This window comes from Trametes versicolor (genome assembly GCF_000271585.1).
Source record: "Trametes versicolor FP-101664 SS1 unplaced genomic scaffold TRAVEscaffold_1, whole genome shotgun sequence".
Classification (NCBI taxonomy): Eukaryota; Fungi; Basidiomycota; class Agaricomycetes; order Polyporales; family Polyporaceae; genus Trametes; species Trametes versicolor.
Window position 1 is genome coordinate 22,235 of NW_007360321.1, and position 21,784 is coordinate 44,018.

The following is a 21,784-nucleotide window of genomic DNA, read 5'->3' on the forward strand; positions in this document are numbered from 1 at the left end:
CGTGGCGTGCGGGACGCAGACGCTCGAACTGCACCAGGGCGTGAGCAGGCCCGTTTGCTGCCTCGGTGCGTGGCGTGCGGGACGCAGACGCTCGAACTGCGCCAGGGCGTGAGCAGGCCCGTTTGCTGCCTCGGTGCGTGGCGCGCGGGACGCAGACGCTCGAACCGCACCAGGGCGTGAGCGGGCCCGTTTGCTGCCTCGGTGCGTGGCGTGCGGGACGCAGACGCTCGCACTGCACCAGGGCGTGAGCGGGCCCGTTTGCTGCCTCGGTGCGTGGTGTGCGGGCCACCCTGCCGGACCCTGGTGAAGTACTCATACTTTATTATCGCACTCGCTGACATTGCTCCGCAGCGTCCGTCCCTCACGGTGAGCACCCTCTACCTCAACGCCGCCTATGGCGTGCAACTCCTGCTCGCACGAGACCGCCGAGACGAGCATTTCAAGCACCCTGTATGTGCCGAAGAGCACTGCTCGGACCTGAGGTGAGTCGAAACGGCGACCGAGCTGCCCGATACTTACTTCTTCCATTGCAACCAGGTCCTCTTCGCAAGAACCAGAAACCTGCATGAGTCCTCGTGGCGGCCGACTTGTGGAACCTATGGAACAGATACAAGTATGGTGGCTGAGACCCCGACGCTGTAAGACTATGCTGACCTTGTTGCTCCCAGCGCGACGTCGCGAGAGGGATGTCGACTTCACCTTCAACGACCTCGACATCAAGGCGCGACGGGCGAGGGCGCGTGCGTGGCGGGCGAGTCGGTGGCGCGCATATCAGTACCATGTACATCCGCACCATACGGGGAGCGATGAGGGCCGCAGCGAGCTTCACGCGGGCGAACACGCAGGCATACGGCGCAGGCGCAGGCGCAGTACGACTCCGCGGCGCTCCGCGTCTTCGTGCACGTCGTGCGCAGCCATTCGCGATATGTATACGTGCCCCGGGACAGGTCTGCATTGAGGCGGGCGTGTCCGAGCGCGTACCCGTTCGCTTCGGAGGGGGTTCCTGCTGCGAGGACAAGGACGTACGGCGGCGGGCGTCCCTCCGCACTATCCTGCACACGGTGAGTCAGCTCGTCGCCTACACCGAGCACAACTGCCGCTCACCTCTTCGGATCGTCCCCGTCGTGGCCGCCTGCACCTTGCCGCGAGCAGCAGACACGCCCTCGAACCTTCACCACATCCGCCCCGGGATTGAGTCGAGACCGCGGCCTTCAAAGGTGAGCGCGCCGGATCTCGCTTCATGCCCACACGACTGACCCATTACGCGACAGGAACGCGCAACGACGCGTCGCCGCAGGCCTATGCTGCGATGCGCGCGGCATCTCGACGACCGCGGCGCGTCGCCAAGATGGATGCGGGGCGCGCGCTGGAGACCACGATGCGGCGGGGGAATCAGATGGCGGGAAAGGGAGGGCGCAGGTTGGCTCGAAGGAGTGTATTACATTAGTACATAGCTAGGTACATAGCTGCAGACCGTCTCGGGCGGCGGGGACGATAGCGGGCACGGCGGCGATGGACGTCCCCTTGCCATCCGGGTGCTCTCATCCGGCTCGTGCGCCCGCTCGCGGACCGTAGGAGGCCGTGCGCAGCCGGAGGGCAGGCGCACGAGATTGCGCACAAACAAGTGAGCGGCGTCCTGGGGATGTCGTCAGCATGGGCGCATGCGAGGTAAGACGATCGCGTACTTTTCGCGCTTGCCACGCACTTTGCGCGTACCCGGACAGCGTCTGCGCCGCGTGCACACCGTCTCTGTGGTGTGTACGAAGGGCGCTTTGCTTGCGGGGCTCGGTGGACCGCGCCGGCGGTGCCTCGGCGTCGCTGCACGGCATGGTCTCCCGAACCCAGCGTCAAACTTCGAACTTGTCCCATGCGTTCGAACGCAGCAGGGCACGGTGCAGGGAGTGTACGGGGGTGCTGGTGCCAAACGGCGCCGCGGGAGGAGGCGTGGGCGGGCGGGGACGCGCATTTTTGCCATCTCGCCGCGAGATTGCCCATGAAATCGCGCCCACGACGCGATTTTCAATCTCGTCGTATCGCCCCGAGACTCCGCGTGGGGGTGCGTCCTGTTCCATGGGAGGGCGCAATAGTGCTTTTACGCGGCCCGGACACGATGCCAGCGCGCGAGGGGGGCGGCAAGTCGGGGGCTGGGGGTGACCTCGTACTTCGCCGAGCCCGTTCCGCGCGCGATGGCATCGTGGCCGTATCGTGAATGTCATGTACGTGATGTACACGCACCTCTTGTCGCGTTTCGGGTCTTGAGGACACGCGCCGACAAAGTTGTGATGCCGCGGGCGACGGGGTGTCGAAGAAGCCTCCGCGGCGAGTGCGAGCTCCGGATCGCTCGTGCGCGGTTGCGTGCGGCGGCAGCCGATGCGCAACGTGCACGAGCACATCTCTGCCAAGTTTCGTAGCCGTCGGACGGGAGGGGCGGCCGCGAGACGGGCCTCTTTGATCTGGTCGCCGGTTTCGCCAATGAAATCGGCCTCGACGAGACATATATTTTCTTCCCGGATCGCCGAGAAATCGCGTGGTTGTATGCGCCCCGGTGCACCGGAGTGTTCTGTCGTGCTGGCTAGCGCGCCGGACGTGGTGGCGGAGCGCGAGAGGGGCGGCAAGCGGGCGGCGGGGCCGCAGAGTCGGAGGCGTGCGACGCGCAGGAAGTGCGCGACGTGGCTGTGCTCGCGGGGCGCGCCTTTTGTGGGCGTGCCGCACACGTCTGAAGTATCTGGGAAACGCGGTGTCGCCTCCGGGGAGATGTGCGCGGACCTGGCCTGGAGTGTCGGGGCCTGCGGTCGAGTGCGCTCGCTCAACGCCGTTGCACGGCCCGGGCATCGCCGCGGATGGTGGAGGGCCGCCCTCTGGGACTGGTGAGGGTGTATGCGGGCCTAGACGGAGAGCCTCGTGTGAGTTCTCCGCATTCTTGTATGCGCGGCGATCTGAAAATTCGACTTTGTCAGCGCAAATCACGTCTGTATCAGCTGAAATCTTGCCTGGTACAAGATCTGTGGTGCTTTCACTGAGCTGCATACAGCTGACAGCGGTCGACGGAGGTGTCTGGGCGGGAGGAGGGGTCGACGTAGCGTTGGGGGAGCCTGTCTTGCCCACGGCGCCCCTCGTGGAGTACGCATGGGGCGTCTCCGCACGTTTCACACCGTGTTCACGGACGTCTAATGCGCATATGTCCAGCCCCCGGAACGGGGGCATTGAGGCGCGCGGGCGGCAGACGTCCGTATTGCACCAGCGACAGGCGCGCAGTGCCGACGATGCTGACACCGCAGTTCTGCATTGCCCCACAAACGACGTCGTGGGCGTACTCCGACGGTGTATGCGCACGCTCGGCACAACGCGGGCAAGGGCCATTGTGCGGTAAGGCCGGGGCGTCGGTAATTTTGTGTGCGGGCGCGCTGTAATCGGCGCGTTGGCATCGGAGTTCGTGGCGGGCGGGCCTGTGCACGTACCTGGGGGGTGAGAAGCATCGCGACGATAGTTTCGTCGATGTTTCAGGGGTGCCGGGCAGAATGTGGCGAGGCGGGAGACTGCGGCGGACGGCAGCGGGGTGGCGGGCGGTGCGCGCGGAGGACGTGTGCGGCGTCTTCGCGCGTCTGCCAGCGTGTAGGCGCGGGTGCTATAGGCATATAGCCAACTCGGATAGGCGGGGTGTCGCGGGGCTCGGGTGGTGGGCGGCACTGTTGAGCGCGTGTGCGGGGCGCCGCAGTTCTGCACCGGGCCGCAAACGGCGTCGTGGGCATGCGGGGACGATGTATGCGCGGGGTTTGTACTGTTCACGCAGGGCGCGCCGTGCGAGGTGGCGGGGGCGCTCGTGTTTCGACACGCGGGAGGTCTATAAATCAGGCGCTGTCAGTGTAGTTCGCATCGGAGGGAGCTACAAACGCGCACGGTTGAAGGCTAGCACAGCCTCTACAGCGTCGTGAGCGACATACGTGCGCTCGTCGAAGTGGGGTGGTGGCAGAGAGGGTGGAGGGCTGCTGGGGGCCGCTGGGTGCACCGGGCGTAGCCCGCGGAGTACGTCGACGGCACCTTAGCACACGTAACGGTGTGTTGCTCTGGGTGCAGCGAGCGCATATCGAGCTTGTGGGGCGTGGGTGTGGAAGTTCACGGTTGGCCCCTCGGGATGCAGAGGTCGCGGGCGAGCCGGATACGCAGAGGCCGCCAGCGGGACGAGTTCACCGCGGCGCCGCGAGCGCCGTCGTCAGCACGTCCGGGCGACATGTACGTGCGTCTTTTACGCGCAAAAGCATGCCGCCGCATGCAATCTAGCGTGGGCGTGGGCGAATTACCGCGCAGGTGGACTGCAAATCTGACGCTGTCAGTGCGAATCGTCGTGGCAGAAGCTGAAAACTTGCCAAAAGCGAACACGTCGTCGCAGCTATCAAATAGTACAGTGCATTGGTGTGCCGCTCGAGGTGAGGTGCGGAGAGAGACGGAGGAAGTCGAAAAAGGACATTAAATCGCACATGGCGCACGCAGGACGCAAGCGGCGCGTTAGCGGTCTCGCGAGCATATTCACGGTGGGTCGACGGGCGGATTGACGATTGTCGCCGGCGGGGCATCGCGGGCGACAGAGCTGAGAGTTGGTGTAGGGCTAGAAACGAGCATGGGCTCCTAACTGCACGGGGTTTGCCAGTACGGGCTTGTCATTTTCAGGCTTGGCACTACATTTTGCACCGAGCCGCATGCGGGCGTTCCGGGTCCGCTGACTTGTACGGCGCACGGCAATGCGAGTGAGGAATGGAGGGTGTGTACGGGCGCGATGTTCTAAAGCCACCATCCAGATGCCTGTGGAGGTGCCCACAAATGGTGAGTTCAGTCGTCTCGCGTCGGGAGTGTTCCGCTGACTTACGGGATTGACAGGCTTGCGCCGCGAGGTCAACGAGGCCGCGGCAAGTGTTGACGGCGTGTACGGGCGTGGGTACGGGCTGGAGAGAGCAGGAGGCCGGTGGAGCCGTATCGTAGCCGTATGTAATAGACAGGTGCAGTAGAGCACTGTCTCCGCGGTGTTTGCAGCCCAGCGGGTTCGCGGGAGCTCGCACCGCTCCCTCAGCGCGGACGCCTGGTACCTGGTGTGTCAGCTCGTCGGTAATCGTCTATAGGCTCGACAACTGACTGCTGTACAGGTTGCCGATGCGAATCTTGAAGAACGGCGGCCGGTCCGCAGAGATTGAGGCCTGCTGGGGTGTGTGCTTCCCGTGGGCGCACCATTGTGTTCTGCGCGAACCGTGGGGGTGTTCCGGCTGCAAACGACGTTTCCTTGCTGTAATAGACATCAGGAACAAATCTCTTTTTATTAGTGGATGTGGATAGGGCGCGTACGCACCCGTTGAAGAGCTGCCAAAGAGGGGCGCACTTGTGCGCCTATTCCGGTGAAAGAGGCCACCGTCGAGTGGGCGCGGCAGCTCGAGCGTAGAGCGCAGGCTTCAGACGTCCGGGGCGTCGCATAGAGCGACGTTGGATGGCCCCGGCTGTCCCGGAGGTGTGGGGAGAGCGCCGGGGAGCGAGCAGGAGACGTCCTGGAGCTTGCAGGACGACTCCGAGGCCGAGGGAGGCGATGTGCATATGCCAGAGGCGAAAAGCGCGAGCTGTGGCGTCCAGAGCAGTCTTTGTGGGTCGCCTGAGTGTTCTAGCAGCAGCGGAGGGGTCCAGTACCCGAAAGAGAGCGAGAATGGAATGGGAGAGCGGTCGCAGGGGCGCCCAGAGCAGCCAGACCGACTCCCAGTGCACGGGCAACGGAGGGATGTGCCCCAGAGGGAGCGGCAGTGAGCGAGTGAATGCAAGAGTAAGCCAGAGGCTCAGACACGAGTAGAGGAGCAAGACAGAGATCAGAGTGCGGCGAGAGAGCAGAGCGTGATCTATGCGAGAGCAATCCCAGCCAAGATGGGTACGGAGCCCTAACCTGAGCCGAGGTGCTGGGCAAGTGCGTCACTGGGCGCCTTCTTCCCCGCACTCGACAACCTCGACCTCACGCTCACGCGCCCTCGACCGCCTCTGTTCGCGATGCGCTGCCCCTGCCGCTGACCGCTGAATGTCTCACTCCATGCTGTCTTCTCTAGTCCGCCCTCTATGGCGGTGGCTCACCCCCGCGACACTCTCCTATCCTGCCCGCACATCGAGCTACTCCACCACAGCCAGGACCTGCCCAGTCTCGCGCACCTACCGCTACTCCCGCCGCGCGGCCTTTGTCATTGTCGCCGCAGGTCCCGCATTCAGCCTCGACCACGAGTTCAATACGTCAGCAATCGGGAGAAACATGAGGACGCTGTGGACGGTCAGTAGCCTGCTGCGCACGGATCGGGTGTCTAGCCCTCACATGCTCACCTTTACACGCAGTGCATGGCCATCGCGGCCGGCTACAAGCTCAACTTTACGCCCGCAAGGCAGACCAGATCCCCGCTCTCCATGAACACGTCGCAAAATGCGTCTACGACCTCCCCGTTTACTTTGCTGTCGGTAAGTGCACTCGCATGTATGCGCTGCCCTCCACTGACTGTGTGCCGACTTCATCACGAACCACCTATAGCGTGAGCTCAACTTCGAGCTCGAGGCTGAAAATGCGCGCACCACCGCCACATTTGTCGCCTCCGAACCCCACCTTGCCAACCACGTCTACATCCCGCGCATCTTCCCTGACCTCACAGCCGAGTAGACCATGACCGCCGAGTGGATTGACGGCGTCCGCCTCAGCAACAAGTGTGGCATCGCACACCTCATGGGTGACGACCGCGCCTCCGCCTCCAGCACCGACCCGCTCGCCGCCGACCGCGTCCCGCCGCTGCGCGGGGGCACAAAGTGGGTGATGCAGACGATGATCAACCTCTTCAGCGCGCTGATCTTCGACTGGGGCTGGGTGCACTGCGACCCGCACCCGGGGAATGTGATAGTACGCCCCCACTCAGGCCCGCGTCGTGCCGCGCGTGGAGCGGCACGACTCGTTCTGCTCGACCACGGGCTCGCGTGGAGCGGCACAACTCGTTCTGCTCGACCACGGGCTGTATGTACGCCTCCCGCGCGAGTTCCAGCAGCAGTACGCGCGCGTCTGTGGAAGGCACTTCTCACGGTCGACTTTGCGGCCGTGAGCGCGGTCGCGGGCGAGTGGGGCATCAGTGCGCCGTACCTGTTCGCAAGCGCGATGTTCATGCAACCCATACGGTTTGCAGAGCAGGCGCCGCTGCCGGACTTCGAGCGAATGGACAAATATGAGCGCGCGGTCGCGTTGAAGGAGAAGCTGATGGACACAGGCCGACGTAGACAGACACATATTTTGTTTGCAGGGACGAGTGCGTGTGTTGTGGGCGGGCGCTGTGTCTGGGCCGTGGGTGGGGCGCGGAGTAGGCGAAACTGGCTGCGAGGAGATCAATGGACTCTGGGTGGACAGTGGGTACCTGTAGGGGAGTAGGCCGTGCACAGTGGGGGAGCGGGACTGGGAGCAGGGGGCACAGGGAGCCCCAGACTTCAAGTTCGCAAATCGCGCTTTCGACGCGCAACGCGTGTTGTATTGCATAGTATCATACTTGTACTGTACAAGGTCCATGTCCCGCGGCGGGGCGAGAAGATCTACGGGCTACAGAATGCAAACAGACCCAAGGGGCTCCCCCTACTCGGACACCTCGCGGGAGCTCCAGACTCGTCCGAATCGCGCGATTCGACGCGCGTTGGGTCGTACGGTATTGGGGGTGCTATGTTCGCGCCGCGTCCTCGTGTCAATCGCGCGGAATTCGCGCAGAGGCCGGGGGAGAGCCTAGGGGAGCTGAGCCCAGCCGACAACTCCCCTCGTGCACATCCCAGGCGTCCTGGCGCGTCGAAACCGCGCGAGGACGTAGCCTGGCATCGCTCACATCCGTCGAGTGCGTCAAGACGCGGTCGCATCATCACGCCTTCGCGAAATCGAGCGAGCGTCAAGTTCTGTCCTCCCGGGCGTCGAAGTCGTCGTAGGGCGCTGAAATCGTGCACGAGCATGGCGCGGAATCTTGCCGTACGCGTCGAAGCGGCGGAATCGGCCACATCCGTCGGTGAATCGCAAAATTGAGCGGGGGAGACTTGGGTGCCTAAAGACTGGCTGTAGGCGCAAACACTGCACTCCCTGACTTGAACGTACCCATCGCGGGCTGATATCGTGCGTGGGGGACGTCTGGAGTGTTCTCTAGCTACGACATGCGTCAAAGCACCGGTGAGTGGCTGTAAACGCGCGGAATCACAGCCGGGAGAGTCAGGGCACCCAAACTGGCCGTGAGCGCCAAGTCCGAGCTTGCGGACTCAAAGCCGCGTGTCGCGCGCTGCAATCGCGCGTGAGCAGAGTGTAGGATCGTGTCCTACCGCATCTCCAGTTTTCACGCGGTTGTATGGCTGCGAACGGGCGGAAGCAAGAAAAAGGATGGCGGGGGACCCGGGACCAGGCCGTGGGAGTTGAGTGCATCTTCGGGCCGCTTGCAGGCGCGCTGGGACGCCAAAATCGCGTATGCAGGGTCTGGAGCGTCTTACCGTACTATTGGGGCCATCGGAAAGTAGCTGTGTCGCTGCAGAGGCGCGAAATCGCGATTGGGAGAGGCAGGGGCCCGGGGACTAGCTAAGGGCGCTGATGCCAGCCCTCCAGAGTGTCAGAGGTCCAATCGCCCCAGAAACGTGCACGCGAGAAGCGTAGACCTCGGGCATTCCATATAACCCGCTTGGACGTCACGGTGTCGGTGTGTTGGCGCACAGTCACCATCGGGAGAGTCGGGGTACCGGGACGGGCTCAGAGCCAAGTCCACCCTCGGGCCGGCGGTAGACATCCTGGACTGCCGAAATCGCGCACTTAGAAGCTTCTGTGTCGTACATTACCGGTCGTGCTGTCGAGACGCGTCCGCCTGGCCGAATTCTTGCGAAATCGCCAGGGAGGGCGCTGGGAGGCTGATGGAGCCAAGTCCGAGTTTGAAAATGCCATAGACGTCGTACGGAGCCGAAACTACCCACATGGGTACCTGAGAGTCGTGCCAAGCCGTGTATGGTGTCCGGACGCGGTTGCGCAGCCGCGCTGTCGCGATGTCGAGAGAGGGGCCGGGAGAGGGCTGTGGGAGCGAACTCCAGACTTAGCCGGCCTCGTAGAAGTCCTAGGGCGTTGATATCGCGCACATGGGCTCCTCGGAGTCGTGTCGTACGCGTGGAGGCGCAGGAACGCGGTTGCGGTGTCGCGCTATCGAGGAATCCAGAGGAGAGTGTAGCGGTTTGCGGCTCGCTGCGCGACGTCCGAGTGGGCCTCGTCAGCTGCTGTACGCCGGCCATTGCCGCACCCTCGTCGTGTACGGCTGCATCGTCGTGTCACGTCCCTGTGCTGGCTGTACACCGATGCCGCGCACGATGCTACTGGCAGCTGTGCAGGTGAGTGCCAAGTTCGCAAACAGAACATCTGCGTGCTCACCTGTAGATGACCCCACGCGTACGCCGGCGGCCACCTGTTGGCGGCTGTGATGACGCGCCACACTGTGAAACAAACTGCGGGCGCCCTGGTGAGTATCGGGAGTTATGGGGATAGGTAGAGCAGGTGCTTACCTGGCTGCACAAGGTCGCGCGTGCCAGCACGACGCCTGCGCGCCCATGCGCGTGCCCCCATACGTCCTGTCACCCTCCGCACACACGCAGGCATCTGCTGTGACCCTTGACTGTCCGCCGTCATGCCGGCTGCTCGCCATCCCCCACCACATTCTCTGGAGACTCACAGGTAAGCGTTAGGGCTCGAAACGAGCTCTCGATGTGTGTGCTTACCTCACTGGTGTGGTTCCCGGCTCCCCGCGTCCCCTAATGTGCTCCTGGTACGTGTACCCGCCGCGAAACCGCGAAACGCCCTCCCACGCCCCCAGGCGCGTTCTGTACGCTTGCAGGCTGTCACTCTGAGCGTCGACACTGCCTTGAACACCCCTGGAGGTGAGTAATACAGCCGGATACATCGATGGTGGGGGCTCGCTTACCGGATGACACCCCCAGGATGGGCTCACGGATGTGTACTTCGACGCTGAACAGCGTGGGTGGGGTTGTGCGAGTTTGCGAGTAGCGGGAGAGCGTAGCAGAGGGCGTAGGGGGTGCAGGGCGACAAGGTTGGCAGAGTTGCGGCGGGACAGTGGCCGGGAGCTCCCACGAGCTTCGCGCAGCGTCCGGCGACGTGTGGATGTCAAAAGGACACACCGCTACACCCCGGACGGCGCTGCAGCTCTTGTACACCGAGTCTGGACACGACTGGATGTGTCCTCGCTCGTGGGCGCAAAGTCCATACGGCTGCATCCCCGGGCATCCGGGAACACCAAACCTGCCCACAGGGGCGCCCTGGTGTCGTGTCGTGTTGCAGAATGCGCGTAATGGTGAAGGAGGTGCGAACAGATGCGAAAAATTGTGAGGGGGCGGACACAGCATCATGTCTTGCACAACCTGCGTGGATGGCCGGGCTGCAGGCGGCACGTGCATGCTGGGAGGGCGGTCGGAATTCAGACACACTGCGAATGCAGCTTGCACGCACACGCAGCAAGCACGTTCGCGCTCTCCACAGCCGCTCCTCTCCGTAGATAGATGCCTGCCGCTCGACAAACGGAGGCCGTGCGGGGGCGAAGGAGCGGGCCGATGCGACGATGCGCAGCGGGTGAGCGGGAGGACACCGGGCGGGATCGTGTCTTAGCTGTGTGTACTCTATAGGTACCGTAGTAGTCGAGGGGCCCGGGGGTCGTCATGCAGCGGGGCCGCGAGCGCGTGCACATCTCCCGACGCGAGTAACTGGTCCCTGGTACGTCAGCTCGTCTAAATGTGCCCGTGTACTTGCCGACTCAAGGGTGTTCGCGCAGTTTGGCAGGAACCGCCGGCGATGGGAGGCGATTGGGGCTCGCTGGCGGTGTGCCGAGTGCACAGGCAGCTACAGGGCCGGTAAGTGCGCCGACTTGCGCGTAAGCTCTCCCACTCACCGATGTCAGATCTTGTGAGCGATAAACGAAGGAATCGCGCCGGCTGGAGTGGATGGAAGGCGATAAGTGGGTCCGCGAGGTAGGTTGTCGGATAGGCGCCCGTACGACGTCGCAGTGCGCGGACATCCACGCGGACGTCGTGGGTGGTAGGGCCGGTAGATCGTCTCGTAGTGGTCGAGGAATATCGTAGCAATAAAAAATGCTGTTCTTGAACGAAATAAGCGTGAATGAGTGAGTGCACAAGGCGGTTAGACAAGCGGTGGGCGTACTTTGGTCAACATTGCAAAGAAGCGGCCCGCAACGGCCTTGGGGCGAGTGCGGCGGTCTTGCATGTGCGTGTGTACGTGTGGTGGTCGTTTGCGGTTGTCGGCGCGGGAGGAGAGCCTGTAGAGCACAGCAGTCAGTGCACACTCCTCGAGAGCGACAGAGTGCTCACCGAGTCTGTACACGGGCTGCATGCCCGACGAGGTGTGTGCTGGCTGCGTCGTCGAGCGTCACAGCCAACCGGCTGCGCAGATCGCAGGTTGGCGGTGGGGACGGTGGCGAGCCCCGGATGTGCATATGTGAGCGGCTGTGCGGATTGCTTTTGTTCCATAGGGGATGATGCAAACTGAGGGCTCTTAGTCGATCCCAGGACGTTGCATGCGAGGCCAGTACTTGCCTGTTCTTCCTACTTGCGGGGCATGGCGGGCGCGGAGTCGAGTCATACGTGATGTGCAGGAGAGTTCCGCTCCAAACGGCGTCGTTGTGCTATAATAGAGGTAAGGATCGAATGCTCTATTAACAGGAACAGCCTGGACGTACCGGCGGGCGAGCTGCCCAAGAGAGGGTGCGGCGGGCGCCTATCCGAGCGCAGGAGGCGTCGAGCTTGACGCTCCGAAGAAGGGCGTCCAAACGGGCTACGGATGTCCAGCACAGCGAGAGGTGCAAAGAGAGGGCCCGGAGCCGTCGCAGTCGACAGAGGGCGAGTAGGGACGTCCTAGGCGTAGTGATGTCGTCCGGAGGGGCACTGTTTGTCGCCAAGCGCTCTCGCAGGGTCGAGGATGCCAGAGAGAGCCCGATTGGGTGTGCGGAGCCGCAAGCGTAGCGGGAGCAGAGGTGTCCGTGTGGCCGTCCAAGACAGACAAGGACGCGCAGGAGAGCAGCAGGAGGAGCGAGGACGTGTGATCGAGGCGGAGCCTCCAGCCGAGGGACGAGTGCTCGAGCGCTGGTCTGCGATCAGACGGTGCGTGGGGCGGGCGGACGAGTCAAGACTGAGACTGGGAGAGGCAGAGATGCGACAGAGTTGTTGTAGGTTCGCGTTGCGCAGCGAGGACAGCTTGAAGGCGTGGGCGAGGGTCGTGATGTGGCGCGAGCGAGGTGGAGAGCGATAGGGCGGTAGCGTAGATGTCCATAGCTGTTATATGAGGTACTCGGACATCGCGTACAGCTGGGACGCATCGTTCGGCGTCCAGGTTGTCGGCAGCATGCGTATGCGTCTCCAGGCCCACGTGTCTGGTGTATGGTGAGTCGGAACGTCTATTTACACGCATAAGTCGACTAACACACCTGTTACCAGGTCGTCGTCGCGATCGGATGCCGAGGGAGCGCGATCAGAGGCGATCGCGGCGGGCTGGATGTGCAGAGCGCGACTGGGGGGTCAGTTCCTTCGATATCGCCCAATAATGCGGCTCACGCACCTCTATACAGGTCGTAGTGTACGGCCGCCTCAAAGGACGAGGGCGGTCCGCGTCGATCACGGGCGGTGGGAGTGTGCGAGCCAAGTCGCGGTCAGGCGCCCGTAGCGCGGCGGGTGCCGCGAGGGGTCTCCTGCGCGATGTTGTTTGTTTTGGGCCGTAGTTTACGGCCTTGTGGCCTTCGTAGCGTATTGTGGAAGCGATATATCCCGTTCCTAGGCAAAAATGGCCTGGCGCGGCGCCACGACGTCACGGGGCGCCGAAACTGCGCATGCACGCAGCCAGAACTCGGTTCGTGCCATAGAACACGTCTTGGCGGGGCGGTGTCGTCGTGGATGCGCACAATCGAGAGCGGGACAGTCGGGGCCCCGGAACCGGCGGCAGAGTCCGCTGCGAGATGGTTTGTACGAGTCCGGGGGTGCTGAAACCGCGCGTGCGGGTGGCAGAGAGTCGTCCGGGGCTGCAGAGCGCATGCGGACACGGACAAGTTGCCGTGTTCTGGTAGAATCGCGAGGGGAGGTTCGAGGGGCCATGGAATGGCTGAGTCCCTCACCAGGCCGTTTGCGGAGGTTTTGGAGCACCCGCATTACGCACGCAGATGGCAGAGAGTCGCGTGGGAGCAGGAAGAGTGGCTCGTCGCGAAATCAGGGGGGAGAGACTTGGCGGGGCCGGGGCTAGCCGTGTGACTAGAGGCCAGCACTGGGCCACCTGAGAACGTCGAGATTGCGCAGGCAGCTGGCTGAGAGTCGCAGTCGAGTGTTGGGAGCCACCCGGGGAACCAACTCCAGTGAGGCCAACTTCGAGCTGCGCCACGAAGTGTTAGAAGGCTCTAACCGTGATAGCAATGCGCGTCGTACCTTCCAATTACCCCGCAGGGTGTTCAGACCCGATCCCGAGGCTCTACGCGCGGCGCGAGTGCCCCGCACAGCCGCACAAGTCGTGGGGCAGACAATGCCTAGATAGGCACCATCCCGCCACCCACAACTCGCCCAGGGCAGCGCCCCACCACCGTGCCTTTCTCGGGCATGGCCATTCTCTCGTCTCCTCTGCACCGATTCTCCCGCCGCTCTCGGTCTTGCCCCTCCTTGCGCTTGATTTCCAGGCTTAGCCGGCGGTTCTGCGAGCACCTGGGGGATGTCAATCCCCGCGCTCGAGAGCTGGCTGCTTGTCGTCCGTGCCCCCGTCATTGCCGAGTGCGCCATCTTGCCGCCCTGTCCCGTGTTCTGGCTGTGCAGGTAAGTGAGCAGTCTACGAGAAGGGAACCGGCACGTGCTTACCTATAGACGACCTCGCGCGATGTGTATGTGACGAGCAACTCTGCGAGCAGAGCTGTGGCAGTCCAGGTAAGTCAGGAGTGGTAGGTGGCCTCGTAGAGCGCGTGCTTACCTCAATCCAGCCTCCCGCAAGCCAGCACAGTGGACTCGCGTCTGGGCCCGCACCCGTCCTCCACGCACATACAAGTGTATCGCGCCAGTGACTGCAACACCCCATGTTCGTCATATTATCTGCAGCCCTCAGGGTGAGTGTTACGACGTGTTTCGAGCTATATGCGGGTGTGCTTACCTCATTCAGACGGCTTCTCGCCCGTATGACCAGACGTGTCCTCGCGTCTGGCACGAACCACGAACCGCGAACCGTGAGGGTATTCCGGCTGCAAAAGACGTGTTGGTGCTCTAAAAGATGTCAGGAACATACTGCATATCAGTAGTGTGGGGCCATACGCACGAGGAGCTGTGTAAAAGAGGCCGCCTATTCCGGCAAAAGAGGGCGCCTGCGAACGGCTGTACCGATCGATTCCGCTCCGCCGCACATCCTACAAAGACGAGGGCTGTCGCTGGACGTCTCGTGGGCTGTCAGTACGGATGGTTTTCCTCGCGCGGACGCGCGGTCGCATGTTGTGTGCTGCACATGTGTGTGCCCTGCGGGCATAACCGAGCTAAGAGGGACGTCAGAATCGAGTCTTGTATAAACAGAGTGGCCGGGGACGTACTGCTTGAAGAGCAGCCTAAGGGCCGACGATAGGGCGCCGATTCGAGCGAGCAGGAGACGTCCTGGAGGTCGTAAGACGAATCCCAGGTCGTGCTAGGCCATTTGCATGTGCCAGATGCGAAAACCGCGAGCTTTGGCGTCCAGAGTGGTCTACTAGCAGCTGAGGGGTCCAGGACGCGCGAGAGAAAGTAAATCGAGTGAGAGAGCAGTCGCAGGGAGCTCAGAGCAGCTAGATCGAGTCCCAGTGCATGGGCAAACAAGATTGGCGGTGGGAGGCAAGGAACACGCCACAGAGCGAGCAGCATCGAGCAAGTGAATGTAAGAGAGGCAAGCCAGAGTGAGCAGGCACAGACAAGCGTGCAGTGAGAGAGCAGCGCGCGAGAGCAGTCCCGGCCAATACGGAACCCTAACCTGAGCTGAGGTGCCGGCCGAGTGCCTCACCGCCTGTCTCTTCCCTCAGGCACTTGACACTTTGCAAATCGCGCTTCGCGCGCACAAATCGCATGGAATTCTCTCATAGCATACTCGTACTGTACAGGGTCCGGGTCTCGCAGCAGGGTGAGAAACTATACGGGCTACAGACGGGGAACAGGTCCAGGGGGCTCCCCCCACTCGAACACCTCCCGGGAGCTCCAGACTCGTCCGAATTGCGCAATTCAATGTGCGCCGGATTGTAGCGTGTTTGGGGTACCACTTCCGCGCCGCGCCGTCGTGTCAATCGCGCCGAATTCGTGCAGAGGCCGGCAGAGAGCCCATGGGAGCTACCTCCACCCGGCCTCGCCCCTCGCATGCCTCGTACGCGTCCTGCCACGCCAAAATCGCGCGCGAAGGTGTCCCTGCGTGGTGAGGAACCATCGAGTGTGTCTAGGCGCGCAAGACTCGTCGCGCTGTTGCGGGAATCGGAGGAGAAGAGCGGGGAACACGGGGGCTGGCTGCAGGAGTCAGGTTCAGCCCTCCAGGGTGTTGAAGTGGTCATATGGCGTAGTAATCGCGCATGGGGCTGGGGCATAGTCCTCCCGTACGTGTGAGACTGGCAGAGTGTGCTCGTTTCGTCGAATCGTGCAGGGAAGTGCCGGAGTCCTGGAGTCTGGCTGTAGGCACCAAATCCAACCCTCCTGAGTGTCGCCGTGGCCGGATCGCCGCGAAAACGCGCACGCGGAGAGCGTCGAGTCTTCCCTTTACGTAGAACCCGCTTGGGTGGCGGGGCATGGCGGCGTTGTTGTGCAATCGCGATCTGGAGACTCGAGGCCCCAGAGCTGGCTGTGGGAGAGAACTCCCGGGCTCACAGGCGTCGTAGAGGTCCTGGGCTGCCAAAATCGCGGGTGTAGAGCCTTCAGTGTCGCACAGTACCAGTCGCGCCGTAGAAACGCGTCCGCATCGACGCGTTCTTGCGAAATCGCGAGCGAGAGTGTCAGGAGCCTTTGGGAGCCGAGCTTGAGCTCGAGCATGTTGTTGGTGTCGTACAGCGCGAAAACCACGCACCTGGGCACCTGGGACTCGTGCCGGGTGTCTAATAACGTGTTGGCGCGGCTGTGTCGTCACGAAACCGAGGGGCAGAGTGTTGAGAGCCTTGGAGAAGGCTATGAGACCCAGGGACAGTCGGGGAAACGGTTGGTGACTCGCCTCCTTCGCAGGTCCGTGCTGGACAGTCGAAACCGAGGCGTCACAGGCATGACAGAGCGAGTCTCTGGGACGACGCGCAGCGGGTGAGTGGGAGGAGGCCGGACGGGATGATATCGTAGCTGTGTTTACTCGATAGGTAGCGGAGTAGTCGAGGGGCGCGGTGGTCATCATGCCGCAGTGTCTCGAACGCGCAAACGTCTCCCGACGCAAATACCTGGTCCCTGGTACGCCATCTCGTCTGTAATGCGCCCATATACTTGCTGACTCACCAGGTTTCGCGCAGTTTGGTGGGGACCCGGGGATGGGAGAGGATTGGGGGTGGCTGGAGGTGTGCCGAGTAGCAAGGCGGCTACAGGGCCGGTAAGTGCGCTGATTTGTGCGTAAACTCTCACACATACCCACGACAGGTCCTGTAAGTGATGAACGGACGAATCGCGCCAGTCGAAGTGGAAAGAGGCCGATGAGTGGGTCCGCGAGGCAGGTAGTCGGATAGGCGCCCATAAGACGTCGCAGCGCGCGGACGTCTGCGCGAGGACGTTGCGGCTTGTGCGGGTTGTAGATAGTCTTGTAGCGGTCGTAGGGTATCGTAAGAATGGAACATGATGTCCTTGAACGAAACCAGCGTGAATTAGTGAGTGCACAAGCAGAGCAGGTAGGCCGGCAGCATACCTCGGTCAATATCGCAAAGAAGCGGCCTCCAACGGCCTTGGAGTGAGTGCGACGTCGTGGGGTGCTTGCAGGACGGTCTTGCACGCGTGTATGTGCGTGTGGTAGTCGTTTGCGATCGTCGGCGCGAGCAGGAGCGCCTGCAGGTCACAACGATCAGCACACAACCCTCGAGAGCGATAGAATGCTCACCAAATCTGTACGCAGGCTGTATGCCCGACGAGCGGTGTGCTGGCTGTGCTGTCGAGCGTCGCAGCCGTCCGTGTCAGCCGCGCAGATCGCGCGTCGGCGGTGGGGACCGTGGTGAGCCCGGATGTGCGTTTGCGAACCGCTGCACGGATCACATTCGTTCTTGCGGGATCCTGTAGACGTCCGTGCTCTCAGTCGATCCCAGGACGTTGCATACGAGGCCGGTACTGGCCGTGTTCTTCCCGCTCGTGGCGCGTCGCGGGCGCGGAGTCGAGTGCTGCGTGCTGCTCACGAGATTTGCGGCTCCAAACGGTGTCGTCTTGCTAGTACAGACGTAAGGATCAAATGCTCCACTAACAGACAGGGCCCGGACATACCGGCAGGCGAGCTGCCCAAGAGAGGGAGTGTCGGGCGCCTATCCAAGCGAGGGAGGCGTCGAGCTTGATACTGCCTGAGAGAGCGTCCAGAGCGGGGTACAGACGACTTGGACGTCGAGAAGGGCCGGGGAGAGGGCCCTGTGCTAGTCCCAGAGCCGTCGCAGTCGACAGAGGGCGAGTAGGGACGTCCTAGCGTGGTGGGGTCGTCCAGAGGGGCATTGTTTGTTGCCAAGCGTTCTGGCAGGGTCGAGGATGCAAGAGAGAGCCGCTGTCGGGTGTGAGCAGCGAGCGCAGCGGGAGAGGAGACGTCCGTGTGGCCTTCCAAGGCGGACAAGGCCGCGCAGGAGAGCGGCAGGCGGAGCGAGGCCGTGCAGATCGAGGCCGAGTCTCCAGCCGAGGGACGAGCACTGGCCTGCACTTGTGTGGGGCGGGCGGGCGGGCGAAACGAGACCAAGACTGACCTGCAGAGAGCATAGAGACGCGAGAGAGAGCGAGGCAGAGCGAGAGCAGGGAAGAGAGGCAGAACGCGAGAGAGAGAGGAGGAACAACATCATGTGCAGACCTCCACGGGACGCGATCAAGATAGACGCCAGCTGGCTGCTCTCCGCCATCCGCACACTGGAGGTCAAAAATCGCACTTGCACCGTCCAAATCGCATCGTATTCCACCGTAGCATACTTGTACAGTACAGGGGCAACGTATTAAACCCGGACAGGCAGAACTAGAAGCTGTAGAGGGGAACTTGAAACAAGTCCCAGAGGAGCCCCTCCACGAGAATGCCTCCTGAACGGTCAAAACATGTCCGAATCGCGCGATTCGACGTTGTCCGCATCGTACCGTGTCCAGCGCACTATGCGCATCCCTGCGCCGCGCGCGTCATCGTGAAATCGCGCGGGAATCGTTCAGAGCCTAAGGGACTCCCCGTGGGTGCAGAGTCCTCCCCGCCGCACCCCTCGTAGGCATCCAGGCACGCCGAACGCGCGCGTGCTCGTACTGCAGCATCGTTCTGCGCCGTACAGTCCGTCTTGGCACAGCTGGGCAGCCGCAAAGTGGTGGGATCGCGGGCGGGGCCATCCGAGGACACTCCAGGACACAAGGTCCGAGGCTCGTGCGCTCTCAGGATGTTGGGGCACGCTGGGATCGTGTACAGGGAGTGCCAGGGGTCGGCTGCACGCGAACGCGTTGCTTCCAGGTCACTCAGGTGTGGGCGTGGATGGCGTCGGGAGCCCGAGAGCCGGCTGGCAGCCCCAGACCAACACAGAGCGCCGAGGACGCGCCAGGGGACGTTGGAATCGCGCACAGAGCCCGCTGAGCGTCGTGGGAGTTCAGTAGAGACGTCTCGACGTGGCCGCGGTGCTGCGATGTGGCGGAATCGACAACGACGGTGCCAGGAGCCTGGGGAGCGGAGTATTGCCTCGCGCCGCGAGCAGGCCGGCTGGGGGTCGAGATTGCGCGTACGCAGTCTCCAGAGTCGCCGGGTGGTCGCCGGGTGTCGATACAGTGCGCGTCGCGTAGCTGGGACACTGCTTTGCGGTGGAATCAAGCAGGAGGGTGGCTGCAAGAGGCTTTGGGTGCAAAACCCTCTTCCGAGGACGTCGCAGGGAGCGGAGGGCGGCGAGATCGCACGGAGTACTTTAAGGTGTTGTAGGATGTCGGTAGAGCCTGCGTCGGGTAGCTTCGCGGCTGCAAACGCGCGAAATCGTGATTGGAAGACTCCAGGGCTCCAGCACTGGCTGTCGCAGCAGAGGACGGCCGCGGGCTGTGAGGAGGACGGCTGGAGACCCGAAATCGCGCGTACGCGGTCTCCAGAGTCATCGGGTATCGATATGATGCGCGTCGCGTGGCTGCGACACCGCGTTGTGGCGGAATCGAAAGGGAGGGCGGCGGGAGCCCAAGATCTAGCTGTAGGCACCAAAACATCTGCTGAGCGCGCTGTAAGAGTTGTGAGACGCCGGAATTGCACACACGAGGAGTTAAAGGACGCACCATATTCGTGGGACTGTGTGGACGTGGCTGCAATTCCGCGAAAGCGCAAAATCGCGAGGGAGAGTGCCGGATGGGGCGCGATACTCAAACACTTCTCACATCTGCCCAGACACTGGAATCGCCCCGGATACGGCGCATACTCCCCTCCAGATAAACTATAAAGGTAATAGACGCAGTTTTGAGGCTGTTTGCGCAGTGCGAGGTCGTCGGGAAGCTGCACAAGTCGAGGAGGAGACGGCGCGCACATAGGCGCCCATCTCGCCTCCTCAACGCGGCTGTGTCTTCCAAGTGCCCTGGAGAGGTTGTGGGGGGCCAAGATTGCGGTCGCAGGTATTGGGGAGTCGTATAGTACAGGAGAAGTCGTCGGAAGGTGGCTGGGCGGTGACGCCGTCGCGGAATCGAGAGGAGAGAGGCCAAGGGCCTGGGGACAGGCTGTGGAAGCCAAGTTCATAGCCGTGCCGGTCGCAGGAGCCGTAACGTGAGCGTGCGGAGACGCTGCTGCACCATCAAGCCGTCGTGAAATCGAGAACGAGGGGCATTGAGGGCAGCCTAGGGGCACGACCAACTTTGAGCAGCTGCTAGGCATGTTAGAGAGCTTGAATCGCGGGGAAAATGTGTGTCATACCTTGGAGAACTCCCACAGAGCGCGTACCTGCAACCCCGAGGCTCTACAGGCCATGCAGCCGCACAAGCCAATGCGGGACTTGACTGGCCCCCTGTGCTTAAGTGCTGCCCGCTGCGGCTGCGGTGAGTGCCCTATTCTGCCACGCGAGAGGTTGTCCGGGAGGGCCACAGCAGCGGCGGTATGCTGGTGTGTCCCCATGGCTGCGCCATCTTGTGGTGCTCGCGCGCTGGCCGCGCATTCACACCGCTAATAGCTGGAAAGGTGAGTAACAAGTCTGCGAACAGAATACAGATGTGTGCTCACCTGTAAACAACCACACATGCCATTCTCCCAACCCGCGGCCACGTGTTTGCAGTTGTGGTAGCTAGCTGCGTAGCGAGACTAGCTACTAAGTACCCTCTGCTTAAGTTGAGGGTGGTATGGGGCATCGGGGGTGTGTGTCGGTAGCAGAGTGCGAGGATGGGGGTGGCCGGCAATGCCAGCTTTAACCTCGCACGTCCGAGAAGTCCTGCTCTCACTCGGCGAGGCCAGAGCAAGGCGGAGCATCCTCTCGCGTGCTAGGGGACAGCAGCATAGGCGCGGCGCAGGCAGCATGGCCTGGCAGGAGGAGGAAGAGGAGGAAGAGGCGCCGGCACTGCCGTGCCAGCCTGTTGGCGCAGGCTCGGCTTCCTCGGTGTTCTCGGCCTCGAACACCGGCCCGAACCCACGTGGCTGTCCTAGCGTGGCCTCGGGCGGCTATGGCTGGCCTCCGTGCGTTCTGCTGGCACCCCCACGCCCTCCTTCTCTGTGCGGCCACCCCCGAAGAAGCTCCCAATATCCCCGGAGAAGTCCCTGTGCTTTGCGAGTCCCCCTTCCACCTTACAGTGAGTTAAATTATGCTTTTAATAATTCAATTCTTACCTGATTTCTCCGACCAGCTGCAGCATCTTTTGAGTAGGCTCGATGTTCTGCAGAACTCGGTGCAGCAGACTCACAGGAGTGCTTTACTCAGGTTCATTGCCGCCCTAACCGTAGTCATACATCTCCATGGGCCGGAGAAGCGCAAAGAACTCAAAGAATGCTGCGGTGAGTGATCCGCCCGCTGTCCAGCATGCCTGGCACAAGATTTTGCAGGCCATCGCTACCAGACCCTTTCTGCTTGACCATATTGCGCGCTGTCTCTTCCCGGACAGCCGCAATCTGGTCACAGAAAACCTATGGGAGCTGGCCAACAAATACCTACCCGTGCCTCCGTCCCCACACTGTGATATCTTCTCCGACTTTCTGGGCCAGTGCTCCCGCTCTGGCGGATGCGTGCCCAAGGAAGTCGGGAAAGCTGCCGCAGACTTCCGCGCTGCAAGGGCCCAATACCAGAGGCTGCGGAAGTCGGTGGTGCACCAGTGCCGCTTGGACATTACGGGGAGCTCCGATGCGGACGTGCAGAAGCGTAGCGCGTTCCTGGCGAAGTGCAAGCGGGTCACAGTGGAGAAGCATGCTACTCCCTATCCGCCGCCTCAGCATTGGGTGGCAGAGGGTCCCAAGGCGTACTTCAAATGGAAGACGTGGTGTAGCAGTCATAAGCTGCACGACAAGCGCGAGGGGCATTGGCCAGTCCACCGCTTATGCAAGGACAAGCTCGCCTATGTTGCGGAGGCCGACGAGAGTGTTCTATTCTATGACCCGGATGGAAACCTTGTCGGCTTCGTGATACGTGACTTCTGCGCCAACCAGAAGATTGTC

General features: G+C 62.4%; 3 protein-coding genes across 3 annotated transcripts; 2 read left to right on the forward strand and 1 right to left on the reverse strand.

The window, feature by feature from the left end:
• Positions 1-4,793: 4,793 nt before the first annotated feature.
• Positions 4,794-7,091, forward strand: TRAVEDRAFT_41120 (uncharacterized protein; the record flags this gene model as incomplete). Its single annotated transcript, XM_008033838.1, has 9 exons — positions 4,794-4,818; positions 4,873-4,976; positions 5,026-5,081; positions 5,136-5,194; positions 6,069-6,283; positions 6,346-6,465; positions 6,536-6,657; positions 6,700-6,862; positions 6,912-7,091. The coding sequence occupies 9 exons, from the start codon at positions 4,794-4,796 to the stop codon at positions 7,089-7,091; spliced, it is 1,044 nt and encodes a 347-aa protein (XP_008032029.1).
• Positions 7,092-11,182: 4,091 nt separating this feature from the next.
• On the reverse strand, positions 11,183-11,495 carry TRAVEDRAFT_41121 (uncharacterized protein; the record flags this gene model as incomplete). Its single annotated transcript, XM_008033839.1, has 2 exons — positions 11,183-11,318; positions 11,371-11,495. The coding sequence occupies 2 exons, from the start codon at positions 11,493-11,495 to the stop codon at positions 11,183-11,185; spliced, it is 261 nt and encodes an 86-aa protein (XP_008032030.1).
• A 9,307-nt stretch (positions 11,496-20,802) lies between these two features.
• On the forward strand, positions 20,803-21,755 carry TRAVEDRAFT_41122 (uncharacterized protein; the record flags this gene model as incomplete). Its single annotated transcript, XM_008033840.1, has 3 exons — positions 20,803-20,928; positions 20,983-21,024; positions 21,080-21,755. Coding segments are annotated over 3 exons (844 nt in total), but the record flags the coding sequence as incomplete, so codon positions are not given.
• Between the last annotated feature and the right edge of the window lie 29 nt (positions 21,756-21,784).